A 25,106-nucleotide genomic window follows, 5' to 3' on the forward strand; every position below is an offset into this window, starting at 1 on the left:
AATATAAAACATTTTTTTTTAAATATTTTTTCTTATAATTTTTCTTATGAGAGAGAGAGAGAGAGAGAGAGAGAGAGAGAATCAATAATTCCAAAAGTAAAATACAATTAATTTGTTTTTTTCAAAACTAAGTGATGAAATAAAATAAAATGTCCATACACTCATTTAAATTCCAGGTTTTTTATTCATTCTTACATTAAAAATAATAATAATAAAAAAAATATATATAATATATAAATATTGTTTTTGTTATTATAATCTCAACTGTTTCAGAAGACAGTTTTCTCAGAAATGTTCAGTGTGGCAGGTAATCAGTGTGGATTGATTGATTAATTGTTATTATGGAAACAACAAAGTATTTTTTTCCCCCTAAAAAAGCATTGTAATTAACAGGAAAAAAATGAAATAAAATTCAAATGACCACAAATTAATTTAAAGTTTAAGTTTTCATTCTAGGTGTATTATAACATTGCAAACAAGAATGCTGCTGCATAACACTGAAAAACTAATTTCTGGCCCTGAAAAAAAGCAGTTAAACGTATTTAAATTAATATCAGAAAATTAATTAACTTTGACATCCCTAGAATACTGAAATCCAAAAGTAAAACAAAAAAATAACAAAAAATAAACTGAATTGAAAGACAAATTGTAGTTAAAATAGAAATAATAATGTTGTAATAACACTGGATCAATGTCTTTATTGAGAGTGATTCTGGTTTGGAAGAATGGAAAGGAGTTTGAATACCAGTGTCATAAAAAATTAAATGTCACAGTCAAAGTCCATTTTATACCTGGTGAACAGATGACTTGAGTTAAGTATTTCTGTCAATGAGTATTTTTGTCATCGTTTGGTACTTTAACGTATTCCAGGAATCTACATCCTCTAACACACAACGTTTGTCTTAAATGAGACTCTTATTGACTGACATTCCTTACACAAACTTTACTGGAGTTTGTCAGTGATAAGAGCGGCCTGTACTCATGTCAATTACAATGGTCAGTTTTCCCATTCAGTGAAGTTCTTTATCAGTTCAAGTTCAAAAATTGACTTTATTATATGTTCCTGAAAAGTTTTCATACATTATTTTGAACAAAATGTTAAAGGGGTCATTTGATGCGATCCATTTTGACTGATACAAGCTGTTCGTGAATAGTAGGGCTGTGTATTGACAAGAATCTGGTGATACGATACGTATCACAATATCGGGGTTGCGATACGATATGTTGCGATACATTGGGATTCTCTAAGCAAGGCGATATATTGGGATATTTCTTATTTTAGGAATAGTATTATTAGGAAAACTGTCATTAAGAACACACCACCATATGCAAACCTTAGCAATGAATAAATAAAAAGTATTTAACCAGAACACACTGGAATCTGCATTTGTAATAATCAGTCCCTGTAACATTCAACGTTATTGAAACACTTTTTGTGCAGTATGAGTAAAGGGGGAAAAATTTAAGTGCTTGCAGGATCCTTTAGTCAAATGTATAATACGTATAAAATTTATTTAAGGAAAAGACCATATATATTTTTAGACCCTGCGATTGTTTGCGATTGTAATATACAATATTATGAAGTTTACGATTGTAACATACAATATTTTGATCTGATTAAAAGAATTGCATCTGTATAAAATAAAGTGCTTACAGCATTCCTAAAGAAATCTAATCAATATATACAGATGTTGAATTTTTCCACTTGGATTTCAATGTTTTTTTTCAATTTGTATTTATGTTCTGCGTGGAATTGCCGAATCCCTCCTGCCTATGGCTGCGCCCCCCCGCGAACCTCTGGAACCGACGCGCCATAGTCCCATGGATGACGTTACCATAAAAGCCCAAATGATGGCACACTTCAGCTTTGAACACTGACTCGGGAACTGGGACAATTCTTTTACCCTCCATTACTAGCAGCGAACTACATTAACGCTAACAGCAGTGGTGTGCTCTAATGCTAGTATTTCCTGTCACTCAGGATTTGTTCAGAGATTAAATAAAAACGGAACAACTGCCATGAATCTTGTATGATTCTTTTTTTTTTTTATATCGATATTCCGTGTGTGAGAATCGATACAGTATCGCCAAACAAAATATCGCGATACTAGAATAGATAAGATCCCTAAAGTTGCAAAAACTAAAGTCTCAGACCCAAAGAGATATTCTTTATAAAAGTTTAAACTTGTTCATGCCCTCCTAAAACACCTCATTTAAACACACCCCACGCGTATGTCACTGTGTGGGAAGATTTGCATAATGCCGCATAAATGCATAAATGTTGACTCAAAGAAAGAAGGCGTAACTTTGATTCTCGATGTTACTGCTGCCGCCATGTCGTGGAGATGCTGTTTCGTTTCCCGCTGTTGTCGCATGCTGTTTTAAAAAGCACACGATATTAGGGCTGGGATAAACAATTATTTTTTAAACGATTAATCTAGCGATAATTTTTTCGATGCATCGATTAATCTAACGATTTATTTTTCCAGACCGGTTCAATTTCGATTATCTCCCCATTAATTGACTACTAAAAATTTATACATGTTGATTTACATATCTGAATGAAAAAAAAAACATGAATTCCTTAACATTGCAATATATGTTTATAGCTCTTAAAATGACAAAATAAAAGACTGACTAAGAATGCATTACTTTGCACTTGTATAGAGAGAGCATTCAATAAAACGTTGAAGCCTTGAAAACACATAGCTTACTGAAACAAGCTTACTGAACACATAGGGCCTAGTTTACCGAAAAGAGTTCTTCTTTCAGATGAAAATAACAACAACTTGATGTCTAGCATTCAATAAAAAAGGTCACCCAAAATACTTGTTTAAAGCAATTGAAAGAATACAGTAACCAATGTAAACTTGAGGGCTGTAAGCTAATACAGAGAGTGCTTTTCCAAAAAAAAAAAAAGAGAGAGAGAGACAGCGCTCGTATTGTTTGAAGACTGTTAGTGCGCACGCGCAGCTGGGGCTCTCTCTCGTACGCGCCCTGTCAGGCGCAACAGTCATTCTATTCTACATCACTCACCGATCAAATAAGGCTTTGACAGCCGCCAAAAAAAAAGATCAATGCAGAAAAACCCCTGGATTGGTTATATAACGTTGGACAGAATGTTGATCCGGCCATCGCGCATATTCAGCGCACATAAGGAGAAATAAAAACAGGTTGACGAATCGATGCGCATATTTTGCGTCAACGTATTTTTTGCGGCGACGTCATAGATGATGTTTACATGTCTTACCTTTGTTTTCTGATTGTGCTTTTAGTCTTATTATGATCGGATTAGTAGGGTCCATGCAAACTTTTTAAACGATGCGTTTTAGGAGGGTGTGGTTGAGTTTTAACCTTTATAAATAATATCTCTTTAAGTTTGAGATTTGAATCTATGCAACTTTAAAGATCTTATATATGCACAAACAGCTTGTAATACTCCAAAGACAAAGAAATCCATGGAATCGCATCATATGACCCTTTTAAGAGTAGTCTAACTCATGTCAGACTTGAGACGTCATGCCATTTGGTTATCTGTTTTATTGATATTCCTTGGAGGATATCTATGGTATGTACTCTTCTATGGTCTATAGCCTCATGCATTTTTAAAGAGCGGCCCACGCTTGGTTTCGATTGTTACATCTATTCCTCTGTAGGGTCATTTCTGATTGTCAGTCCCTACTGTAAACCGTTCACTGGATTTAGACTATACTGCCTTTCAGCCTCTCAATGCTGTCATTATGTCCAGTTGCTATGGTGATCACAAGTTTGAGGATTGAGCAGGTTTATAAGAGTAGACGACAAGCTTTTGTTTGTTAATTGCTCTCTCTCTCTCTCTCTCTCTCTGACACATAAGTACATGTGGTACTGAGAGAATGGAGAGCAGTTGACTTTTACACTGTTCTCATTGGTTGACTGTAGTTCTGGAGTAGTTAATATGGGCATAGCTAATCTTAATGACACAACAGCAATGTTTGTTTGTGGATTGCTTTTCTTTGTGTAGTTTTAATCAGGCTGAAAGACTTTACTTGGAACTTCTTATCTTTGATAATGGAGGTAAGTTGATTTGGTAGATTAGTTATGTTTTTGAATAGAGATCTCTCTACTTTTTTACTTTTTCAGATTTTGTTGTGATTCTTTTCTGTCTGTTCTTTTCTATCTTTAGTAATATTTGGTTACTCCAAAAATAAATTATGCATTTAGGACAGAAATTATCTGAAGAACAGAAAGATATTTTGTGTAAAGTTTAGGTAAGTATTAACATTAAGTTTTTTTTTATGGAAAAGGTTTTATAGCAGCGTGATATTTTAAATGTAAAATTTCAGAGCAGCAAGAAATTTTACATAAACTTTTAAATGTTACATTTAAGAACAGCATGATATTTCATGTAACTTTTAGAATTGTAGTATATTTGATCTTAAGATATAAAGTTTAAAAACAGCAAGATATTTTATGTAAAGCTTTAAAACAGCTATATATTTTATGAAAAGCTTTAAAACAGCTATATATTTTATGTAAACATTTAGAAGTAAAGTTTCAGAACAGCAATATATTTTAAGTAAAGCTTCAGAACAGCAAAGTATTTTACAAAAAACATTTAGATGTAAAGTTTCAGAACGGTAAGATATTTTAAGCAAAGCTTTAATACAGCAAGGTTTTTTTACGAAAACAATTAGATGTAAGTTTCAAAATTTCAAGATATTTTATGTAAAGTTTTAGAACAGCTGAATATTTTACATCATTTTAGATGTAATATTTTACAACAGCAGTAAAATGTATATAGTTTAGTAGTAGATGTCTGGTGTTTGTTATTTTCTCTTAAAAAGAAACCATTTACCTGATTCCTTCAACATTTCTTGTGTTTTAATAGTTTATTTTTATGTGTTAATGTTATTTTTTTAATAGTCAGAATGTACAAAGTAGAACTGTGGAAAATCTGCATTTATCATTTGTCGTAATTTGAGTTTGAAAGCGCTTTGATGATGCATTCTCTGAGTATGTGTAACATGGATTATTTGATTCAATATCTAGGACTCAAAGTTGCCGATGGCCTTGAGGAGTAACTTACTGGACCTGTTTGGACAGATTGAACGGGAGTTTGAAAATCTCTACATTGAAAACTTAGAATGTGAGTAGTACCAATTAACTTGTCTTGTTTCACATCTGGACTCTGTTTACATGATTTACTGTATTTAATTTAATGATGACATCACAGTCTTTGCACATCATCTCACGCTAAGTAAGTAGCATTCTCACAGCATTCTCAAGATCTGAATCATTAATTGTTTTCAGTATTACAATTGATTTGTATTAAATAATGAATGTATAGTTTCAATTGTAAGCTGTCATGTATCAAGCAGATTAATGTACAGTCAGTATCAAGGTATAAACCTCAGGGTGACGTGGGTCCTCTTCAGACTGTTGGGGTTATTTGAATGTATGTTAGTTTGAAAATGTGACCCAATCAGTTATTTGCTCAGTTTATCAGTGAACGCCATATCTTACGCTCTGTTCTTGTGCAGTGAGGAGAGAGATTGAGTCACTAAACGAACGTTTGGCTGGAGAAGGACAGACTGTTGATGGCGGTGATCTGACCAAAGGAGCCCTGAAAACAAAAGGTACATGCAAAACAAAACTGCATGCATTATATCAGATCATTGAACAAGCTTTTGAATAAATAATGATATTGTTTTTTTTTTGTTTTTTTTGATGATGATTCAGAGAGAATAATTTGTTAACGTTGTGTCTAAAGCTATGTCCTAAAAGTGACAAGATGATGTTTTAAGTGTAGTTTGCTATTGATTTATCAGTAGATCTGCATGGCCAGATATTTGTGGACACCTTTTTCTTTAATTAAGAGGTTTGACTATTTCAGCTATACCCATTTCTAACTGGAACATAAAATCAAATCGCCATATAATTCCTTAAACAAACATTTACAGTAGAATGGGGGCCTTTTTTGTTTGAGCTTGACAATGCATTTATAAAAAAAAGTGAGGTCTATGAAAATGTTTTTTCTAATCTGGTCTGGTTTGGAAGAACTTGAAAACCTAAAACCTTGAAACCTGGTGAGGATGAAATTGTAAACTTAAAACCTAACAATGTAATGTATAATTTATCGTATTTTTCACTCATAATCTTATAATTTCAGCAAGTCACAGCACAAGTCAACTTTCCCAAAAGCTGAAGACGACATACAAGGCCTCCACTAGCAAGGTATGATTGTATCTACGGGGTTATTTGCTGACATTTCATTCTGAGTAAAACTCTGTTACTGTTTTTTTTAAGCTCAGAATATTTCTCTCAGAATCACTAATCTCTCTCGATACATAAAAAACGTAATATATAAGTTAGGGCTGTCAAATGATTACAATTTTTAATCAAATTAATCAGAATTTTCAGTGGATTAATCAGGATTAATCACTATTTGCAATTACACCTGAATCCTAACCATTTTGTTTTCTGAAATGCATACCAAAAGATAAATAACAGGACACAGATACATAATTTTCTTGTATTGATTCATCAATATGTGGTTCTTTTTTTCTGAATTTCAAAAGTTTAACATTTACTTAATCAAATTTACCTGAGAACTATATCAAACCATGCCATTTAACTACAGATAGTGTAAGAGTTTTAGGTGAACCAGTGGTTAAATATAGCCACAAATCTATGAAATTATGCATAGAGAAACTCGAAAGAATGAACTCAGAAACACAAACATGCACCACCATCACATAAGTAGCACTCTGGGCACTCTTGTTTTTGGGAGGTGTTCATTTGCTCTGCCACAATACAGATCGATATTTTCACGTTCTGAAGGGTTCAAGTGCCAGTAAAACCAAGTAAAAATGCATATGCTTTTCCAAACAGCTGTAATTTTCGAAATTGCGTTGAAATGTGTTAAAAAATTTACGTAATTAACAACAAACAACTAATTAACGTCGTTAACGTGCTATTTTTGACAGCCCTAATATAAGTGAAAAGTCCTGTTCTTTGTAGACAACTTAGACACTTTGCTGCTTAACATATGTAGATACTATAGAAATGAACAAGCTAGGGTTGTCACAATACCAAAATGTTCCCAATATCAGTGAAATGTGTCGATTAAAACCAGTGAAGTTCCATTATTGGGTTTATTATAATTATTAAAGGGATAGTTCACCCAGAAATAATCATTCTTTCATTGTTTATTGATTCTCAGTACTCAATTTGGATACAGTCTGGGTAGAAATCTCTCAAGGTTCATAAATATCTTAATTCGTTTCAAATTGGGTTTGGAATTAAATGAGCAGTAAATGATGACCACATCATCATTTTTTTGGTTCAACTATTTCTGTAAGAAATGTAATTAATATAATGGCATGTACCATAATGGCATGCAACTGACATGGCTTTTTGTGGAATTTACACTACTGAATAACTGGTAAAATAGTATCTTTTCAGTTTTGTTATTGGCTTGTGACATCTCTAGAGCAAGCTGTTTTAGGTGGTTGGTTAAGCGTCTTTGTATCGTCTCAGTGTTGCATTTTCTTAGAGCCGAGTTGTCTGCTCTGTTTGTTCAGTTTCTTTAAATTATACAAACTACCTCCAGTTTCACACATTTCATTGAATTACATACCGATGATATGATCAGTAGAGGTGTAAAATGTGTCAGTGTAATGCCATGCATTAATCTGACAGTGACAGTTCAATCCATCAGTTATGGAATTTCAGTTTATTTTATTATAATATGTAAAACCCATTTTTTTTTTTTACATAATCCTTTATTACCTAAAATTATTTATTGACTTTTTAGTTTCCACCAAATCCACTTCTGACAGATTTTTGATTTTACTTCATAACATTTGTATGATTTAATAATTGTGTATTGTACCAAAATATTTTATTGGTACTAAAATATTCATGTAATTTAGTAGAAGGTCATAATCAAGTTAAATACATTGGAAAAAATGATTAACTAGTATCCATGTATACTGTTAGCAGCTTAGCAGCAGCAGCTTGTTTATTTCTTTTTGCTTTGTAGATACCATATTTGCACCCCTAATTTTTAGTGTTCTTACCCAAAGACACATAACTAGGCATTTTAGACGCTGATGTTTGCAAATGTCGTAATTTCTCTCAACTTTCGACATCTCTCCATTACTGGACCCAAACACCTGTGTACTCCTCAATGGTCTTCTGAATGTTTTGGTCCTCATGGATTACAATTGTTCTTTTTTCTCGGTTTCACTGATGTAGCGCTCAAATTCTTTCCCGGGGAAAGTAGGTGGACCTCGCAACTTCAATGTGGGGAACTGGGAGTTATGGGGTGGAGACTCATGGGTAATTAACTCCTCAGTGTGCCAAAATGCATGAACTATCCAACAGTTGGGGGTCAAAGCCCAGTAGTGATGTGCTTGGTGACAAGCCAACGCTAACACTAATTCAGCATCATACACCATTAACAAAGACGATAAGACAGATCTCAAGAATGAGTATTGCTTATGGAAGTTTTTAACGGTTGGCTTGGAAACCTGTGATTGGTATTGATTTTCTTCTGCCTGCAAATCTTACCCCATTCAAGCAGTTTGGCCAGAGCAAATGAACACTTGAATAAGTTCATGATTCTAAAGAACTCTTTGATGAAAGGCCAATCAGAGCATACTAGTTCTCCATCTGAGCAAACTCTAAACCAGTAAGAATCTTTTGCGCCAAAAATATGCCATGGTCAAATATCTTGATGGTGAGCAGGGCCAGATGTGCAGGCTGGAAGAGAACCAGGACAGTTGACTAAATCTAACAATGGTATTACCGTTTAGAAGGGTTTATAGGCCGCTCAATTGGACCCAAATGAATCTTTCCCCTCTTTGTGGAATTTCTGTTCTAACAAACTCAGTTTAAATCTGTTTGTAAACACATTCTCTCTTTATAAAGTTGATCCCCCTGCTGAGTAGTTCTGTAATGTGGTATCCCTCATACAACCCTCCCCTTTAAAACACAAGATATGACAGAAGAGAAGAAACCGACAGCTCTTTCCCCAGTTACAGTGAACATTAGCTGATGAATCTCGTTTAGTCAGTGTTGAAAATGCTCTCTTGTTTTTAGGCTGTAAATAGTGTATTTTCTTTTTTAGATTAGGCCTATCGCATTTAGCTTTTTTTTTAATGCAGTATTGCAAATGCAGTATCATAAACAGTATTGAAAATGTTGAATGTTCAATATTATTGTTTGCTTAAAATTAGTACTGTCTTGATTCGATCAATGAAACGAAAATGTTTTATAAATGAAAATCTTCCATTAATCCGTTGTATGGTTTAGCTGAGATCTATGGACAAGGATAAGAACAAGAAAATAAGTTATCTTAACTAACTATAATATTTATTTTTACTATATAGTTATTACATGTTTATTACATACTTGTTAATAATTTATAAAGCATAATACTTTTAATGTTTTAAATAATAGTTGGTTAGTAATGTTAGTTTTGTTGTTTACTATTAATCATGAACAACAAATCACAGTACTGTGTTTCCTTAGTTCAGAGAATATTTTACAGCAACAGACACTGGAACTACTTTTAGTGTTTTTTTTGTTTTTTTGTAATCATATTATTTCGATTTGATGTAATAAATATGTGCACTGCCAATCAAATGCTTGGGATCAGCTGCGCCACGTGGATAAGTTTTTTTGTTGTTGTTCAAATCAAAGCGTAAATAAACATAGAAAACGTATCCGTGTGGCGCAGCTGACACAGAACAACATACGCTGTTTAGGTTCAGTTGAAACTCTCCAAATTTGTGTCAGTGTTATGCACAGTAGACAAATTGTTGAATAAAGTGTTTTTTGTTTTTCGCAAATAAAACAAAAATAATCTCATAGCTTCATAGAATTCCGGTTGAACCCCTGATGTCATATGGATTATTTTCCCGATCTCCTTGCTATGTTTCTGGACGTTGATCAAGTAAATTACATGGCTATTTATGAAAGGTATAAAAAATATCCTAATTTGAGTTCTGAAGATGAACGGATTTCTTACGCGTTTAGAAACGACATGAAGGTGAGTAATTAATATTATTTAACAAACTTGCATTTTTTCTGTATTGTTTAATCAAATCGATCCAGCCTTGAAGAGCATAAGAAACATAAAATATTTTACTGATCCCAAACTTTTGAACGGCAGTGTAGTTGAAAACCCTCGTGGTTCAATGTGACTTTGAAGGATATTGTACGTGACAGTTCAAGAAATTTCATGATTGTCTTTGGATGTTTGATAGAACTACAGTATGTGAGGAGCTTGTTCAGTTACTATATAATATTGTTTTCTAATAATACAGAGCATTTTCACAGTGCTGAGAGGAGGGCTCATTGTGCTTGCTGTGTTTGCTCTTACCTCCAGTGAAATGTCAGGCTCAGCAGTGCTTAGTAGTGGTTAGGCTGCATATTGACATGCTTGCACACCTCCCTCATCCATTGCTTTATAGAAGTCATTTGCTTCCTGTGATGCCACAAGTTTTATTAAAGCTAGGACAATGTACCTCAATACTTCTTTATTCTGAGTATTTGCTTTTACAGATGATGCTGGGGATGCACAGATATAGAAATGTTGGCCGATATGCCAGTTTTCATAATACCATCTTATAATTGCCACTATTATAAATCTGTATGTTTTTTTTTATTACTTAAAAAAAAGAGGGGATATAACTTAAGTTTTAGAGATTTAAAATTAATTTAGGTTTTAATTTAAGTTTTAGCCATATATTTTATACATTAAATATATTATATATTTTAGTTTTAGATGCTGTTAAAGTTTTAGAAAATGACTTGCTTCAAATTATAAAAACTAAAATAAACAACAACATGAAATGGTCACTGATATATTGTGCATCCCTAAATATTTTTTTTGTCTACTTATGTTGGTGTCATCACTGTAGTTAGCTAGTAAAGATCACTGTATAGTATTTTTTCACTAACCAGAACATATGTAGAGTATTTTACAATTGTGTAGCTGTAAACTGTAAAAAATATCTATTTTATGTTTTCAGAGGGAGCAGTTGAAATGTTAAGTCGAGTGTTGAACCTATTCAAATATCTAAATGTCAAATGATCTGCAAAATTTTAATTAGTGATATACTAATACAGTATATACTCTTTAAAATAAGAAATGCTGGCTCTGCAGGACAGATGGAGGCGTCGGTGCCCTCACTTGTTCTTAAAATACTCAAACATTTTTGGTCATACAGATAAGAGTTATACATCTTTCAAATCTGTAAAAACTATATGTTTAGTTGTGTGCACAATAACAACATAACGTGCTTTTGTAAATTATTGAAAACAAACAGGATGTGCTTTATGCCATATCTCAGTCTCTGAACTTGAGAGCAAAACTCTGTGTATATTTTTGCCTTACAGACATTTAAAATATATTTACAGAGAGTGAAATGTCTAATTTCAAATGGAAAACAAATATTCTCAGATTATGTAATCTGTGGGAAACATGCATACAGCATCCACTACTGTGGAGATGACGAGTCAGTGACAGTGTCTCTGACTTCATCTCTTAAACTGAAAGCAAAGAAAGCACTAGTTTATCAGTGAATTATTAAAATGTTAATGCAGCCTCCTTACTGTTTTTCCCTGACGCATTCATAATCATAGCTTCTGCGGTGCACTGTGGCTAGCTTTATGAGTGCGCTTGAGTGCTAAATAGGCTTTGTAAGCAGTTAAAGGCTCATTATAATGGTTTAAATGGTTTATTAATAAACGTGTGATCAGTCGACTAAGGTTTAAAATAAACAATTACTAGTCAAAACTAAACTAAATTGTTATAATTATATAAATTGTTCAGAATACTACTGTGTGACCTGTATTTTTAATCAAATAAATGCACCCTTGGTGAACTTCTTACACATTATAGATCCTAAACTTTTAATAACTGTTAAAAATGTCTAACCTATTAAACTTTTAACATCCGATTCCATGGTAGTTTAGCAGGAAAGGTTGTTACAGTGATATTACTAAAGATCCCTTCGGTAATGCACATTTTATTTTATACAAGATATTTTAGTTGCTTTTAAAAAAATATTGTTTGCTTTTGTGAATGTGTCATTTACTGGCATTCAATTGATACATATCTACTCTATGCATCGACACCATAACAGCCATTGCTCTCTTAGCTCAACTTCTTCAATTTTCCAGAGATGATCCATATATTTACATGCAATTCTTTTTTTACGATTTGCAAACTATTTTGCCATTCATTTGTTTTTCAGTCATAAATTTATTCACGTTTGTCAGGTTTTATATATTTTAATGGGGTTTGAATGCTGTTCTTGTTTTATTGCTTATTATTGTTTGTTAGGGTGTTTTAATTTAATCGTTCTCATTTCAGAAGTATTGACTGCGCTCTCCTTTCGTAGACCTTGATCATGTTTGAGAGACTGTATGACTGAATGCAGTGTTCATACAATCCACAGTGTAACCACATGATGTGTGTCATAAGTGTAGAGGTGTTACAGTCATGTATTGATTCCCCATGCTTCTGCGCTGCTTACTGTAGCTGTGTAGTTAGATCTGTGTGTGTGTGTGTGTGTGTGTGAAACTCTGACCCAATGCTCACTCTCCTGTCCGTTCCTCAGATTGTGTCCAGTTTCAAAGCCACCACGTCTCGTGCAGTGTGTCAGCTGGTCAAGGAGTACGTGGGACACCGGGATGGGATATGGGACCTGGCTGTGACCCGGATTCAGCCGCTGGTTTTAGGCACAGCTTCAGCTGGTAAATCTGACACAACCGCACCCATTATTTTTTAACTCAGTAGAGTTTTTTTTCTTCCTGTCCAGATTAGGGGTTGCACAGACAAATCGAATAGTCGCTGTCAATGCTCTGCCGTGACGCTTTAAGCTTGACGTTGACTAGTCGCTGGTCCTATAGAGGGCGCAACAGGATAAGAAATATTTGAAGGACTTCCACATTTACACTCCATTTCCAAACAGTTAAAATGACAAATAAAAGTGTACTCCAAAAGCTCCACAAGACACGTGTGATTATATTACTGGGTGCTCGAAATTGAGAACGCACATTCTAAACAGCTTATTGTACAGGTAAGTTAAATGCTGTTCTAATCTAATGCGCTGCTGCACTGTAACACACACACACACACAGACTACAGACAGTAGCTCGTACGTCACGCGCAGATCACTCACACAGAATCATTCAGCGCGGAGATGTACTGTCAACGCTGTCCTGTGATTTCTCAGTAAAATAGCTTAGAAACTGAAAAGTTCAAGTATATGTTTCTTAATAACTAAATCCCACAGCATCACTACTACCAGAGATGTAGAAATAATTCACACAAACAATCGCTCTCACTAATGCATTCATATAAATGTAATCCGTACTGTGCTACTTTTGAACGAGCAGAAATCTGTGAGAAATAAAACGAATCAAAGGCAAAAGACCTGATAAAATGTTGTTTTGTTTTTGTTTATGATGTTTTTCTCAGCTCCAGACTTATTTGTTCATTAATGATGTCATCAGCAACTAGTCGACTTTGACTCGACTTTCATCGCATTAAAGTCAAATTTAAAAAATCTGAAGATTCGTCCAGATTATTAACCCTTGTATGTTTTATGGGCATTTTTGTCTGTTTTTTTATGCTTTCAATCTTTTGGGAAGTATTCATAAATTTAGCTAATTTTAAAAGTACATTTTTTTTTTTTTTTTTATGATTTCTGAAGATCATGTGACACTGAGGACTGGAGTAATGATGCTGAAAATTCAGCTTTGAAACCACAGGAATAAATTACATTTTAAAATGTAAAAATTTTAACTTGTACTTAAATATGATTTACATTTTAACTGGGTTGCTCATTTTGCAAAATGACACACTACTGCTATATACACTGTTGTTCAAAATCTGTATTCATTTTCACTTTTAATGATCTGTAATGTTGCTAATGCTCTCCAAGGCTGAATTTATTTGTAAGAATAGTAATATTGTGAATAATTTTGTTTTCTATTTGAATCATTTAAATATGTAATTTGTTCCTGTGATGGTAAAGCTGCCTTCTCTGAATGAATTCTGTCAATATTATTTAGATCACTGCTCCATGCTGTGGAGTATTGAGACTGGGAAGTGCCTGCTAAAATATGCCGGCCACGCTGGATCAGGTACAAAGCTCTTTCACATTATGTTTGTGTGTGAGCATTTGTGTAAATTAACTTTCATCTGGAGTTTGTTTTCTTCAGATCTGACATGCTCTGGGTTTGGTTAGTGTTAAGCATGTTGCATTGTTTCTAATGCACATTTGTTATTTTGTATTCTTGCAGTCAACTCCATTAAGTTCCACCCCACAGAGCAGATGGCACTTACAGGTAAACAACAGCACATTCAGTGGGTTTATATTCCCATGTGAAACATAACAATATAGACAAGCAGAAAAAAAAGTATTATAGCCACAGTGTGAATGTTTTTTATTTGAGTAGAAACAATTAAATAATTTAAAATATTGCAATTTATTCCGGGTGCATCACTTATTTGGAGAATAGCAAAGAGTAATTTTCATTAAATAACTTGTTGCTGATGCATTATGGCGCCGTCCAGTGGTTATAACCTTCTATTACACATTAAAGACACATGTATGAGCGTTTGCTAATGCAGCAGTCATATCTCTTACTATGAAGCTGTTAATGATGATTCATTTATCCTGTGTCTGAAGCCTAAGTTGCTTTTTAATATTTATTTTCCCATAAGACTGAAAACTAGATCTTTTTTCATAACTCTATATGTATCTCTTCCCCCTCCTGTCAGATGCTTTTAAATGTGATTTGATAGATGACTGTCCTTTTTTATATAATGCTCCATCTGTGTTTGTTTTGTCTGTTTCCTGACAGCGTCCGGGGACCAGACGGCACACATCTGGCGTTACATGGTACAGCTGCCGCTTCCCCAGCCCCCAGCAGACATCAGTGTAAGTGTGAACACACACACACATGTACACACACACACACACACGTTTGTTCTTGTGAAAATGGGTTCATCCCATAGGCCTAATGGTTTTTATACTGTACAAACTGTATACTGTATACTTTATACTGTTAACACACACACACACACACACACACACACACTCTCACACAGACTCTAACACACACACACACACAATGCTCATCCGAATCCAGGTGACTTGCTAATGCAAAAAGTCAACATAAATATTAAAGTCAGTATAATGTTTTTGCAATTTTTTGTGCTAAGTTTATAAGTGTATGTTATTAAGAAAAAAGTTAGTTGTTTTAATACTGAAAACATAGTTTGCTCCACTTCTAAAAACATCTGTAACTATCGTACATTTATTCCCTACACTAAATATTGTGTTTCACTTAGAAGTGTGTCACATTAACGCTGCACTTTTTCAGTTCAAAATGTACAAAGTGAATATAATAAGCAAGGACGTCATAAATCCATTTTCCAAACCGTGTTTTTGGTTTACCCTGAATCACTAGGTTACATCTATAATAGGTTTTATTTCAGACTGGTTGAGGTAGGTACCGCTGTGGAGATTCGTCATAGACATAAACAGAGAGAAGTATCTCCGGCTACAATGTTCTTCTGCACACAGTTCTGATTATTAACTATTAGAGCGCCGAAAGTTACCTACTAAAGCTTTAAGGAAATAAACTGAATGAATTTATTCAAGAATTGACATAATTATTGTCCTTTTTCCCCCCATTGCATTCCATTTTTGTGTAATTAATTTTACAAGATGTAACTCCTTTTGAGAAAATTAGATAAATACATGAATGAGTGCAAAAAATACTTGAACCAAATATATTCTGTTAAACCTTTTAATATATACCTTTAAGTTCAGGTTTTAGGAATTTTTGCATTTTATAGTAGTAAAATTGTTTCTTGAGTTCTAGTTACTTTAGTACAGTTTACACTACATCCAAATGAGAAATGCTAGCTGAAATGAAATATTTTATATATTGCTGAATTTGATTGCTTCCATTGTCCTCATTTTTAAGTATTTGCTTAATGTCTAAATGTAAATGTAAATTTGATTTAATTTCAATTGATGTTCATTTTAGTAGCAAACATGTTTTATAAGTACCGCAAAGTTGAACATTTAATGTTGCAAAAAAAAAAAAAGACTTGACTTGTGTGTTTAACAGCCTTGTGTGTGGATTAACTGGTTCCCACCATGAATATAGCCATAGATGCTGGAATGGCGTTAAGAAGAAAATAATCAAGCAGACTTTAGGTCAAAAGTTAGATAGCGTAGCTTTAAAATGTTCAGTAAATGGCTGTGTGAACACGTGCTTTTATTGATCTATTCATTCATTTATTACTCTGAATCCGCTTTGAACATGCATTTGTTTCATGACTCTTATTTCCTCTGTGATTCAGGCCTCGCTGGACGATGACGGGGACTTCTCTGATAAAGACGAGGCCGACGGCGAGGCAGAGGGCCCCAGTGAATGCCCCACCATCCGTGTGGCCACCACCACCTTGAAGAGCCACCAGGGGGTGGTGATCGCAGCTGATTGGCTGGTGGGAGGAAAGCAGGTGGTCACTGCGTCCTGGGACAGAGCCGCCAACCTCTATGATGTAGAGACCTCTGAGCTGGTGCACACCCTCACAGGTAAACCAGACACCGCTGCACGGGATGCTTCTCTGGCTTTGCTTGGCTCCTTTGCCAGGGTTTCAGGGTCAAGTAGCTCTGTTTTACACACGTGTGTGTGTGTGTGTGTGGTGTGTTTGCAGGTCACGATCAAGAGCTGACCCACTGCTGTACTCATCCCACCCAGCGTCTGGTGGTCACCTCATCCAGGGACACCACCTTCCGCCTGTGGGACTTCAGAGATCCCTCCATCCACTCCGTCAACGTCTTCCAGGGCCACACCGAGTAAGTCACGTGTCCTCGAGTCTCACATGCCAGACATCTCACTGTCTGCATAACATATGATGAAACAAAAATGCAATAAATGAAAACAGAAACACTTGCCAAGTGCCAAATGGAAGTAAAAATTGGTGCCAAATGAGAGTAAAAATGAAATCTTAGTGATGCAAGAGCTCTTCTAAAGTCAAGGGGCCCTATTTTAACGATCTGAAACGCAAGTGTCAAAGCGCGAAGCGCAAGTAACTTTGTGGGCGGGTCTCGGCGCTGTTGCTATTTTCCCGGCGGGATAAATGGCTCTTGCGCCCGGCGCAAATCTAAAATGGGTTGGTCTGAAGTAGCTTCATTATTCATAGGTGTGGTTTGGGCGTAACGTGAAATAAACCAATCGGAGCGTCATCCAACATTCCCTTTAAAAGCAGGTGCGCAAGTTCCATTATGGATTGCTATTATTATGGCGTATTTACCAGGCGCACGCCAGGAGCGGTTCACAGCCGAGGAGACTGATGTTCTTGTAAGAGCAGTGAAAGACAGAGAAGTTGTGTTGTATGGGGATGGGAGAAACCCACCCAAAATAGCGTCGGTTAAACAGGCGTGAGAGGAAATAGCCACAATTGTTTCATCGTTTTTTTTTTTTTTTTCCTGGTTCTTGACGGACAAACCAATTTGTCAGATGTCCTTATATACATATATGTCTTGCCACTATCGGGCAAACAGGTCTGATCCTTAATTACTACAATTAGCCTGAATAATTTGTAAGCAAGATTTCACAATGATTTCCGTCATCTCATGTGTTAATATTTTTTTAGTGTAACAATTTATGATTTGCAAAAATAACTGTAGCATCTGTGTAGATTACATGAGCAAAGTGTATGCGCGTTGTGCACGCTATACATTATGGTCAAGCTTGCGCCCTTAAAATAGCATAATGAACAACGCGCAACGCGCCACTGACTTTAGACTAGGTTTTTTCTGGTCAGTGGCGCAATTGATTAATGGAACAGCAAAATAGCACCAGGGATTGTTTGCGCCGGAACACGCCTCCTTTTTTGCGCTGAACCGCCCAGGGAGCGCAAGTTCATTCACTAGTTTAGCGACGTGCTTCTGTGGAGGGAAAAGCGCGCTTTGCGCGGGTGCAAAATAGGAATGACACATGCGTCGGTGTACAAAGTCAATTGCGCTGGGTGCAAGATAGGGCCCAAGATCAGTGACTGTCGGCCATCTGCTAGCAACCTGACCTTTTGTTAGCAAGACAAAAGACTTTACTGTCATAACTACAGAACTCAAGACATCTTTGACCAGAATTTAACAAAGTAATATTAAATCTGAATTATCTAGTGGAGACAATAAAATGTATTCTTAATCAAAAACTGCAAAATATGAAAATACTTTTTCATGACTGGGAAAGTAGTAATTTTAGCTGATAAATATCAGTGGTATTGTTACCTGAAATAAAGAATAAATAAATATTCTTGTTATTGAAATAAATGATATTAGATGAAAAATTAATAATAATAATACAAATAACAGAAATGAAAATGTTAGAGATGTTGCTTTGACAGCTAACTGAAACTGAAGTACTAAAATGACTAAAACTGAGATATTAAATGAAAGATAAATAGAAATCTAAAACAAAAACTAATAAATGACAGGATGTAAGTAATTTGTAAAATGTAATCTGTTACACTATTAGAAATGGTTGGAGTAAATCTGATATCAAATATTAGATAACAAATTCAAATCGAAATAGAAATGTTGCCTTGGCAAATAACCAAAATTAAATAAGGTTAAGGTAAATTACTAAAACTAAACTTATAAAAAAAAAAATTAAATTAAAATCAATATGAAAACTGAAAATATAAAGCAAAAAGCAGATTCAGATTATTAACAAATATTATACTAGTGTATAAATAATATCTAGAATGACACATTCAAAAGATGTGAAATGTATTTAGTTTGATGAATAACATGGGCATTATTTAAACTCTTTTAGTCTTTTATTCTCTCTGACCACAAGGTGGCAGTGCATTGACAGCGAGCACAGAAACCGCTTGTTTCTGAACACTTGGGCCTATTTATCACATCGCTTTAATTTCATTCACTTCAATTTCTTCAAGCCGAGTTAAAACGAACCCTTTGCTGTACTACGGCTGGTTGGTGTATTTTGCCTGTGTGTCCCTCTCGTGTTTTGCTGGCGTGTGAAATCAGTTGTGTGCTGGTTCGAGCAGGAACGAGGAGGCGCTGCACTCTTTGATTACCAGGGATTACACGCCGCTCATTATGTTCAAGCCCAACATGTATAATTCCGTCAGATCCCGGCGTAATGCTCTCAAATAGACAATCAGCGTAATGAGATTAGCCGCTTCCCACCGCCAGCGCCTCCGAGGAAAGTCAATTACTGTCCTTCACTCTCATTCAGACTGACGAGGAGCTCCGATTCTGACCGGGATCGCTGTGGATCATCTGCAGCCGCACACCACTCACTCACTTCATTAATTACTCAAAGCGCTCATATTTAAGCAATAGTGAATCGTAATTAGGAAATTATATTACTCCACAAACACCCTCAAACAAATATCTAACAGTGTCAATCCTGAATCCCTTTCAGAGTTGATTTTGTGGTGAGAAACAAGTTAAAATAAAAAATAAAAAGATTAGGAAGCTGGTATGGTTTTTAAACACCAAACAAATAACCATCTTTTATAAAATGGATATTACATAATATTCAATGAAATGTTTTTATTAAAATTAACATTTACATATTTCTTTTTAACTCCCAGGGATTGAGGTTTATTAGAGCAAAGAGATTTCTCTATAGTTCTAAACATTTTATTTACTTATTATAATAAATATTATTGTCTCAGACTTAAAAAAAAAAATAAAATAAAAAAATAATAATAATAATAATCTTAAAATAATTACACATTTTAAAAAATGCAAAAGATCTAAGCACCAATAAAGTATTTCAACGTTATGAAAATGATTTAAACCATTAAAAAAATACTACTCAAAACAAACTAAGTAATTAATTTAAAAAACTACTAAAAATGACACAGAATAAAAAAATAAAAAAAACAATCTTAAAATGAAAACTCTCTCTCTCCATATATATAATATATAAAAACCTATATATTTTTACTGTTTTGGATTTGAATTTGCGTTACCTAAAGCAAGAATCCTAAAGCAGAGGCAGTTCTCTGTAGACTTGAATATGAGTGGAGTATCACGTTGATTTCAGAGTTGATGAGACGCAGCTAATTGTGTTGAGCTGCTGAATTCACCTGAGCAACACTCAACACAGACACCTGTGTCGCAGATTCTCTCTAGGTTTTTCTTTTTTTTGCACTTTGGAATGGCAAAGAAAGTCTGAAAAAGTTGCTTTAGGAAAATATGAAGCTTTAGTTGCATCTTTATTATTCCAATATTTAGAAATATACTGTACATCAGATCTTCGCAGCTGTTTGAGAAAGTGTGGAGCTACTTTTCATAGTGATCAACTTTTGCATATTGGATGATAAAACACAAAAATCTAGTGCCTGCTCAACATGCAGATGAAATTTCAGGGGAAAAAAAATGATAAAAAAGGAATTTACTGTATAATGCAAAATGTAGGTGCTATTTAAATATAAAGTCTGCATGTTCTACATGCTTCTGTATGAATAAGCAATGCAGTTTTGCATTTGTTTAGTTTAATTTAGATAAATTAATACAGAAATATATTAAATTGTAATGTAGTTCTCAGAGTAGTAATTCTAAAATTCCAGTTTATATATATATATAAAGCATGTTAGGATATCACACTTTTTTTCTTTTCTTTTTTTTTAAACCGTAAGCCTCTGGTGTGCTGCACTTTGTCAGCAAATGGCAGATTTTTGTTGATTTTTGTTTGATGTGCATTTTAAAAGACCACTGCTTTTGATAATATAGATCCATACACAAAATCCAGGCTAAACTAAATTTGTGAAAAAATAAAACCCTTTGCTGGGTCCTATTAATCTTAAAACGTTAATAAGTTGGTGTAGGATTTACTATGAAACCTAACTTTTTTTCTTTCTTTATTTTTTTTCTTTCATTTCTGTTGTTTATTCAGGTTTAAACTCCAAAATGCAGTTGTGATAAACCTTGGCACTTGTTCATCAGTGTCTCAGACAGAGTTCCAACAATTATTGACTAAATGATTTTGTGTAGTTATACAAACCTCAACCTCATGTCATTCCAATCCAAACCCAGGATGCATTCATTAATATCAATTATTAAATTGTTAATATTTATGAATTCAATTGATTAGACATCCATCTCGATTATTAAAATTCAATTAAACCATTAAAACAGAAACAAATTAAATTCGGGAAAAATAAAATTGTATCTGGGGAAAAAATAAAATGGCTTTCGTAAGGTTTTAAATATCCCATTTTAATACCAGAATATCATACATCAGAAAGCACTCTTTTGACTTTTGCCTAATATCTTATTCTAACAACTGCATAGCAACATGATAGAAGACACTCTGAACCCCTTAGCAACCAATTATCAATGGCCTGATAACCACCCACAACACCCTGGCACGCTAGCGGTGAGTTTCACACATTTTCTTCAGACGCCTGGCACAGAAAGTTTGACTCGGAGATGCACCGAAAGGCTTAATGAATGAGAAGTTAGACTGGAAATAGCAGTGTATAGAAGTATTTCTGCATGCAGATGTGTGTGTGTGCTTTAGAGACAGACAGCTGTTGGTTGTAATGAGTGGCGTACAGTGCTGTGTGTGTGTGTGTGTGTGTGGGTTGATTGAGTCACGCATGAGAGACAGAGAGAGGGTGTTGTGCTGTCAGTGGGAGTGAATGCTCTGCTGCACTGGGACCGTAAGATGAATGAGCTCTGCAGCGCTCCTGGCAGGAGCTGAGGACCTCCTAAAGACCAGACACACACACTTACACACCTTCACACAGGCTGCGTTTTTTATTCATTCATGCTGAGCGTGTCTGTGGGTCCAGCATACAGGAGTCATGCCAGACTACCTTTCTCTCTCTCTCTCTCACACACACACACACACACACACACACAATCCTGACTTTCTGTCATTCAGACTTCCTATCACTCTGATTTCCTGTTTTCCTCCCTTTGCTTAACTTCCTCCACCGGTGTTTACTCCACATGACCCCATGCACATATATGTGCATATACACACCCTTACTAAGTCGCTTGGTTTCTTCTTATTTCTATCAAATAGAGCCCACAGTGGAATCTCATTGGTCCAAAAACTCCAGCTCTACACAGCTGTATTATAAGCAATGAATATGTTCCTATTGGCTGGGATTGTATTGTGATTGTATTTTCAACATATGTAGGCATCAGTGATGCGCGAGTTGATCCGAAATGAGTGGGTGCCTGCGGTTACGAGTCATCCAAAAATATTTTTAATGATATTCGGGTCGCGGTCGGTCGGGTCATTTGAAATAAAGATGCCAATTAAACGTTTGTAGTTTATATAGTACTAGACACAATTTTGGAATACATAGGCCTAAACTTTATTGGCTGAATAACTGGCGCGAAGATGATGCACGAGCTCAGTCTGTAGGTGGAGGCGGCAAGAGAAAGGGTGAAGACGCTGTTTTTGGTAAAACATGATTTTGACGACTTCATTAAGTTTTGTTTTATAGAAAACTCTTTTTAAAGATTTTCGTTTTGTTTAAATTGTTTCTTAATTTTGGCACCATCACTTGCATTGCATGTGAACTGGAGGGCACCAAAACTCAGCTTGTGCCTCACAGATTTGAGAAATATAGGCTATATATTACAGAAAGCTTGAAAAGTCTACTTTTAAAAGAAAATATTAAAAACAAAATAAATAGGCTACTCTCTGATTATGTAATCCATATGAAATGTGCATTTCTCTCTGGGCTTATTGACGATTTTATTTTAATTTTTTTTAAATAATTCTTGACAAAATTAGAATATAAGAAGGATTTTTTTTTTGTGTTGGTATTTCTTTTTTTTTTTTTTTTTTTGCCTAGTTCCTATAGTCCAATGATGCTACGATGAGCATTTACTACTTTTAAAAAAATGTGGGTCGGGTACAATATTTTCTTTTTCTTTTTTTGCAGAGTTGTGGTCGGGTTAGTTGAAAACGTCGGTCGGGTGAGGGTTGTTTATACATTTGACCTGCGCATCACTAGTAGGCATTTTGATTAAACTCGAACCTTATTGCGATAGTATTAATGGGTCAATGTGATAAAATGTAACAAATAACAATGTTAATGTGATAGAATGGTAAAATCAGAACATTTTTCATTTACTAACATTTTCCAGATAATAAATTAACATTTCTGTTTAAGCTTTACACATCACTAACAATGTAATTTGTTAAAGTATGCGGCCTTTTGACTTTTCTTTGTCAAAAGGCATACACTGAGAAAAATAAAATAAAAAAATTATGTTAGATGTTAGATTTAAATTTCACAAATAATCACAAAGATCATGAAAAGATGTGTAATATTAATTAACTACATGTACGTACTATAGATTAGGATTAGGGTTTAGTTTAGGGTTACTTGCATGTAGTCATGAATAATTCATTGTTAGGTAACGTGTAACAAAGACACATTAAAAAAAGTGTGCTTTTTTACAGTGTGTCTCACCAAACATAGAAATCCTGTCATTATTTACTGATCCTCCGTTCATTCCAAACCTATTACACTTCTATTCTATCAGGAAGATATTTTAATGAAACCTGAGACCGTTCTGTCTGTTCAAATTGATGCACCCAAAACTGTTCAGAAAGTTTATAAAGACACATTTTCTGAAGATGCATGATTACTTTATTTGATGTAAACATTAATTTAGGCTTTTATTTAACATTGATCAAAGTACAAACATGGATCACATCAAATATCGAAATCTTAAAATATATTTCTCTTCCCATTAGTGTGAACATACAATATTAACAAAAACAGATTATATATGCATAAACATTTTTAGCAATGATAATTCAAATGTGGTGATCAAACACTTGTAATGATGTGACAAAAATATGTAATGGAGGCACGGTGATGCAGAGAGACACAGAGGAGATGAATTGTTGAGACAAACTTTCTAATCTGCTACGTTCCTGACTGTACTGACATAATGTGCTGACGTAGTGATGTGACTGATGTGATGAGCGTGATTTCTGCCATGCAGCGTGGCTGGTATAAACACCAGCACTGACTGCCACGATCAGCTCCTGTGCGCCGCAGACACATGCAATGATGCACAGATCAGCTCTGACGTCTGCTGTTTAAAAGGAACCATCCATTCATCATATCATCATGCAAAACTAGAATCATTGTAATGTGACGATTTAGATGCTGGTGCGGATAATTTAAAGCAGCAAACTCAGGTGAAGTTTGAGCTCACAACCCTCTACGGACACCTTGGCAATTGAATCACCACTGGTTAGTAAATTTTTGGGGTTTACTCGCCAGACCGATATAAATCTCCTCTCTGTCTCTCTCTCTCTCTCTCTCTGCGTATGTGAGACAAAGCGAAAGCGAGTCTGGTGCCTTCAAACTACAGGTGCGTTGCACATCCATTCAGATGAACTGAAAACTAGGGGTTGAACGACTTCTGATTTTCTAAATTCGACATTTATGTGATGAAAGTCAAGTCGAAGTTGACTAGTTGCTGATGACGTCATTAATGAACAAATAAGTCTGGAGCTGAGAAAAACACCTTCTGCACTGCTATGGCATATGACACAGTGCTGCGTACACGGCTATTGCTTCTATAACAGCTCATTTTTATCAGGTCTTTTGCCTTTGGGTCGTTTTATTTCTCACAGATTTCTGCTCATTCTAAAGCAGCACAGCAAAGATTACATTTACATGTATGCATTAGTGAGAGCGATGGTGTGCGTGAATTATTTCTACATGGCAGCATCTCTCTGGTAGTAGTGATGCTGTGGGATTTAGTTATTAAGAAACATATACTTGAACTTTTCAGTTTCTAAGCTATTTTACTGAGAAATCACAGGACAGCGTTGACAGTACATCTCCGCGTTGAATGATTCTGTGCGAGTGATCTGCGCGTGACGTACGAGCTACTGTCTGTAGTCTGTGTGTGTGTGTTACAGTGCAGCAGCGCATTAGATTAGAACAGCATTTAACTTACATAAAGCATATTAGCTGATACAGTATAACTGCGATGGACTCGTATCAACTGATAAAATCGGCAAAACGATATATCGGTTGGGCTCTA

The 25,106-nt window shown here is 34.9% G+C and overlaps 1 protein-coding gene across 4 annotated transcripts in view; it reads left to right on the forward strand.

Moving 5' to 3' along the window:
* Nucleotides 1-25,106, forward strand: part of wdr37 (WD repeat domain 37) — a 39,851-nt gene that overhangs the window by 2,791 nt on the left and 11,954 nt on the right. For 3 of the 4 annotated variants that reach the window (XM_052595760.1, XM_052595762.1, XM_052595763.1), the window contains 9 exons: nucleotides 5,032-5,128; nucleotides 5,523-5,618; nucleotides 6,152-6,216; nucleotides 12,618-12,753; nucleotides 14,077-14,148; nucleotides 14,308-14,352; nucleotides 14,872-14,948; nucleotides 16,385-16,619; nucleotides 16,742-16,883. In XM_052595760.1, the coding sequence (XP_052451720.1) occupies nucleotides 5,032-5,128; nucleotides 5,523-5,618; nucleotides 6,152-6,216; nucleotides 12,618-12,753; nucleotides 14,077-14,148; nucleotides 14,308-14,352; nucleotides 14,872-14,948; nucleotides 16,385-16,619; nucleotides 16,742-16,883 (965 nt within the window). Of the gene's footprint in view, nucleotides 1-4,003; nucleotides 4,057-5,031; nucleotides 5,129-5,522; nucleotides 5,619-6,151; nucleotides 6,217-12,617; nucleotides 12,754-14,076; nucleotides 14,149-14,307; nucleotides 14,353-14,871; nucleotides 14,949-16,384; nucleotides 16,620-16,741; nucleotides 16,884-25,106 lie in introns of all 4 variants that reach the window. The other variant, XM_052595764.1, reaches the window with a different exon arrangement.

The sequence above is a fragment of the Carassius gibelio genome, chromosome B24 (assembly GCF_023724105.1).
Source record: "Carassius gibelio isolate Cgi1373 ecotype wild population from Czech Republic chromosome B24, carGib1.2-hapl.c, whole genome shotgun sequence".
In the NCBI taxonomy this organism is placed as follows: Eukaryota; Metazoa; Chordata; class Actinopteri; order Cypriniformes; family Cyprinidae; genus Carassius; species Carassius gibelio.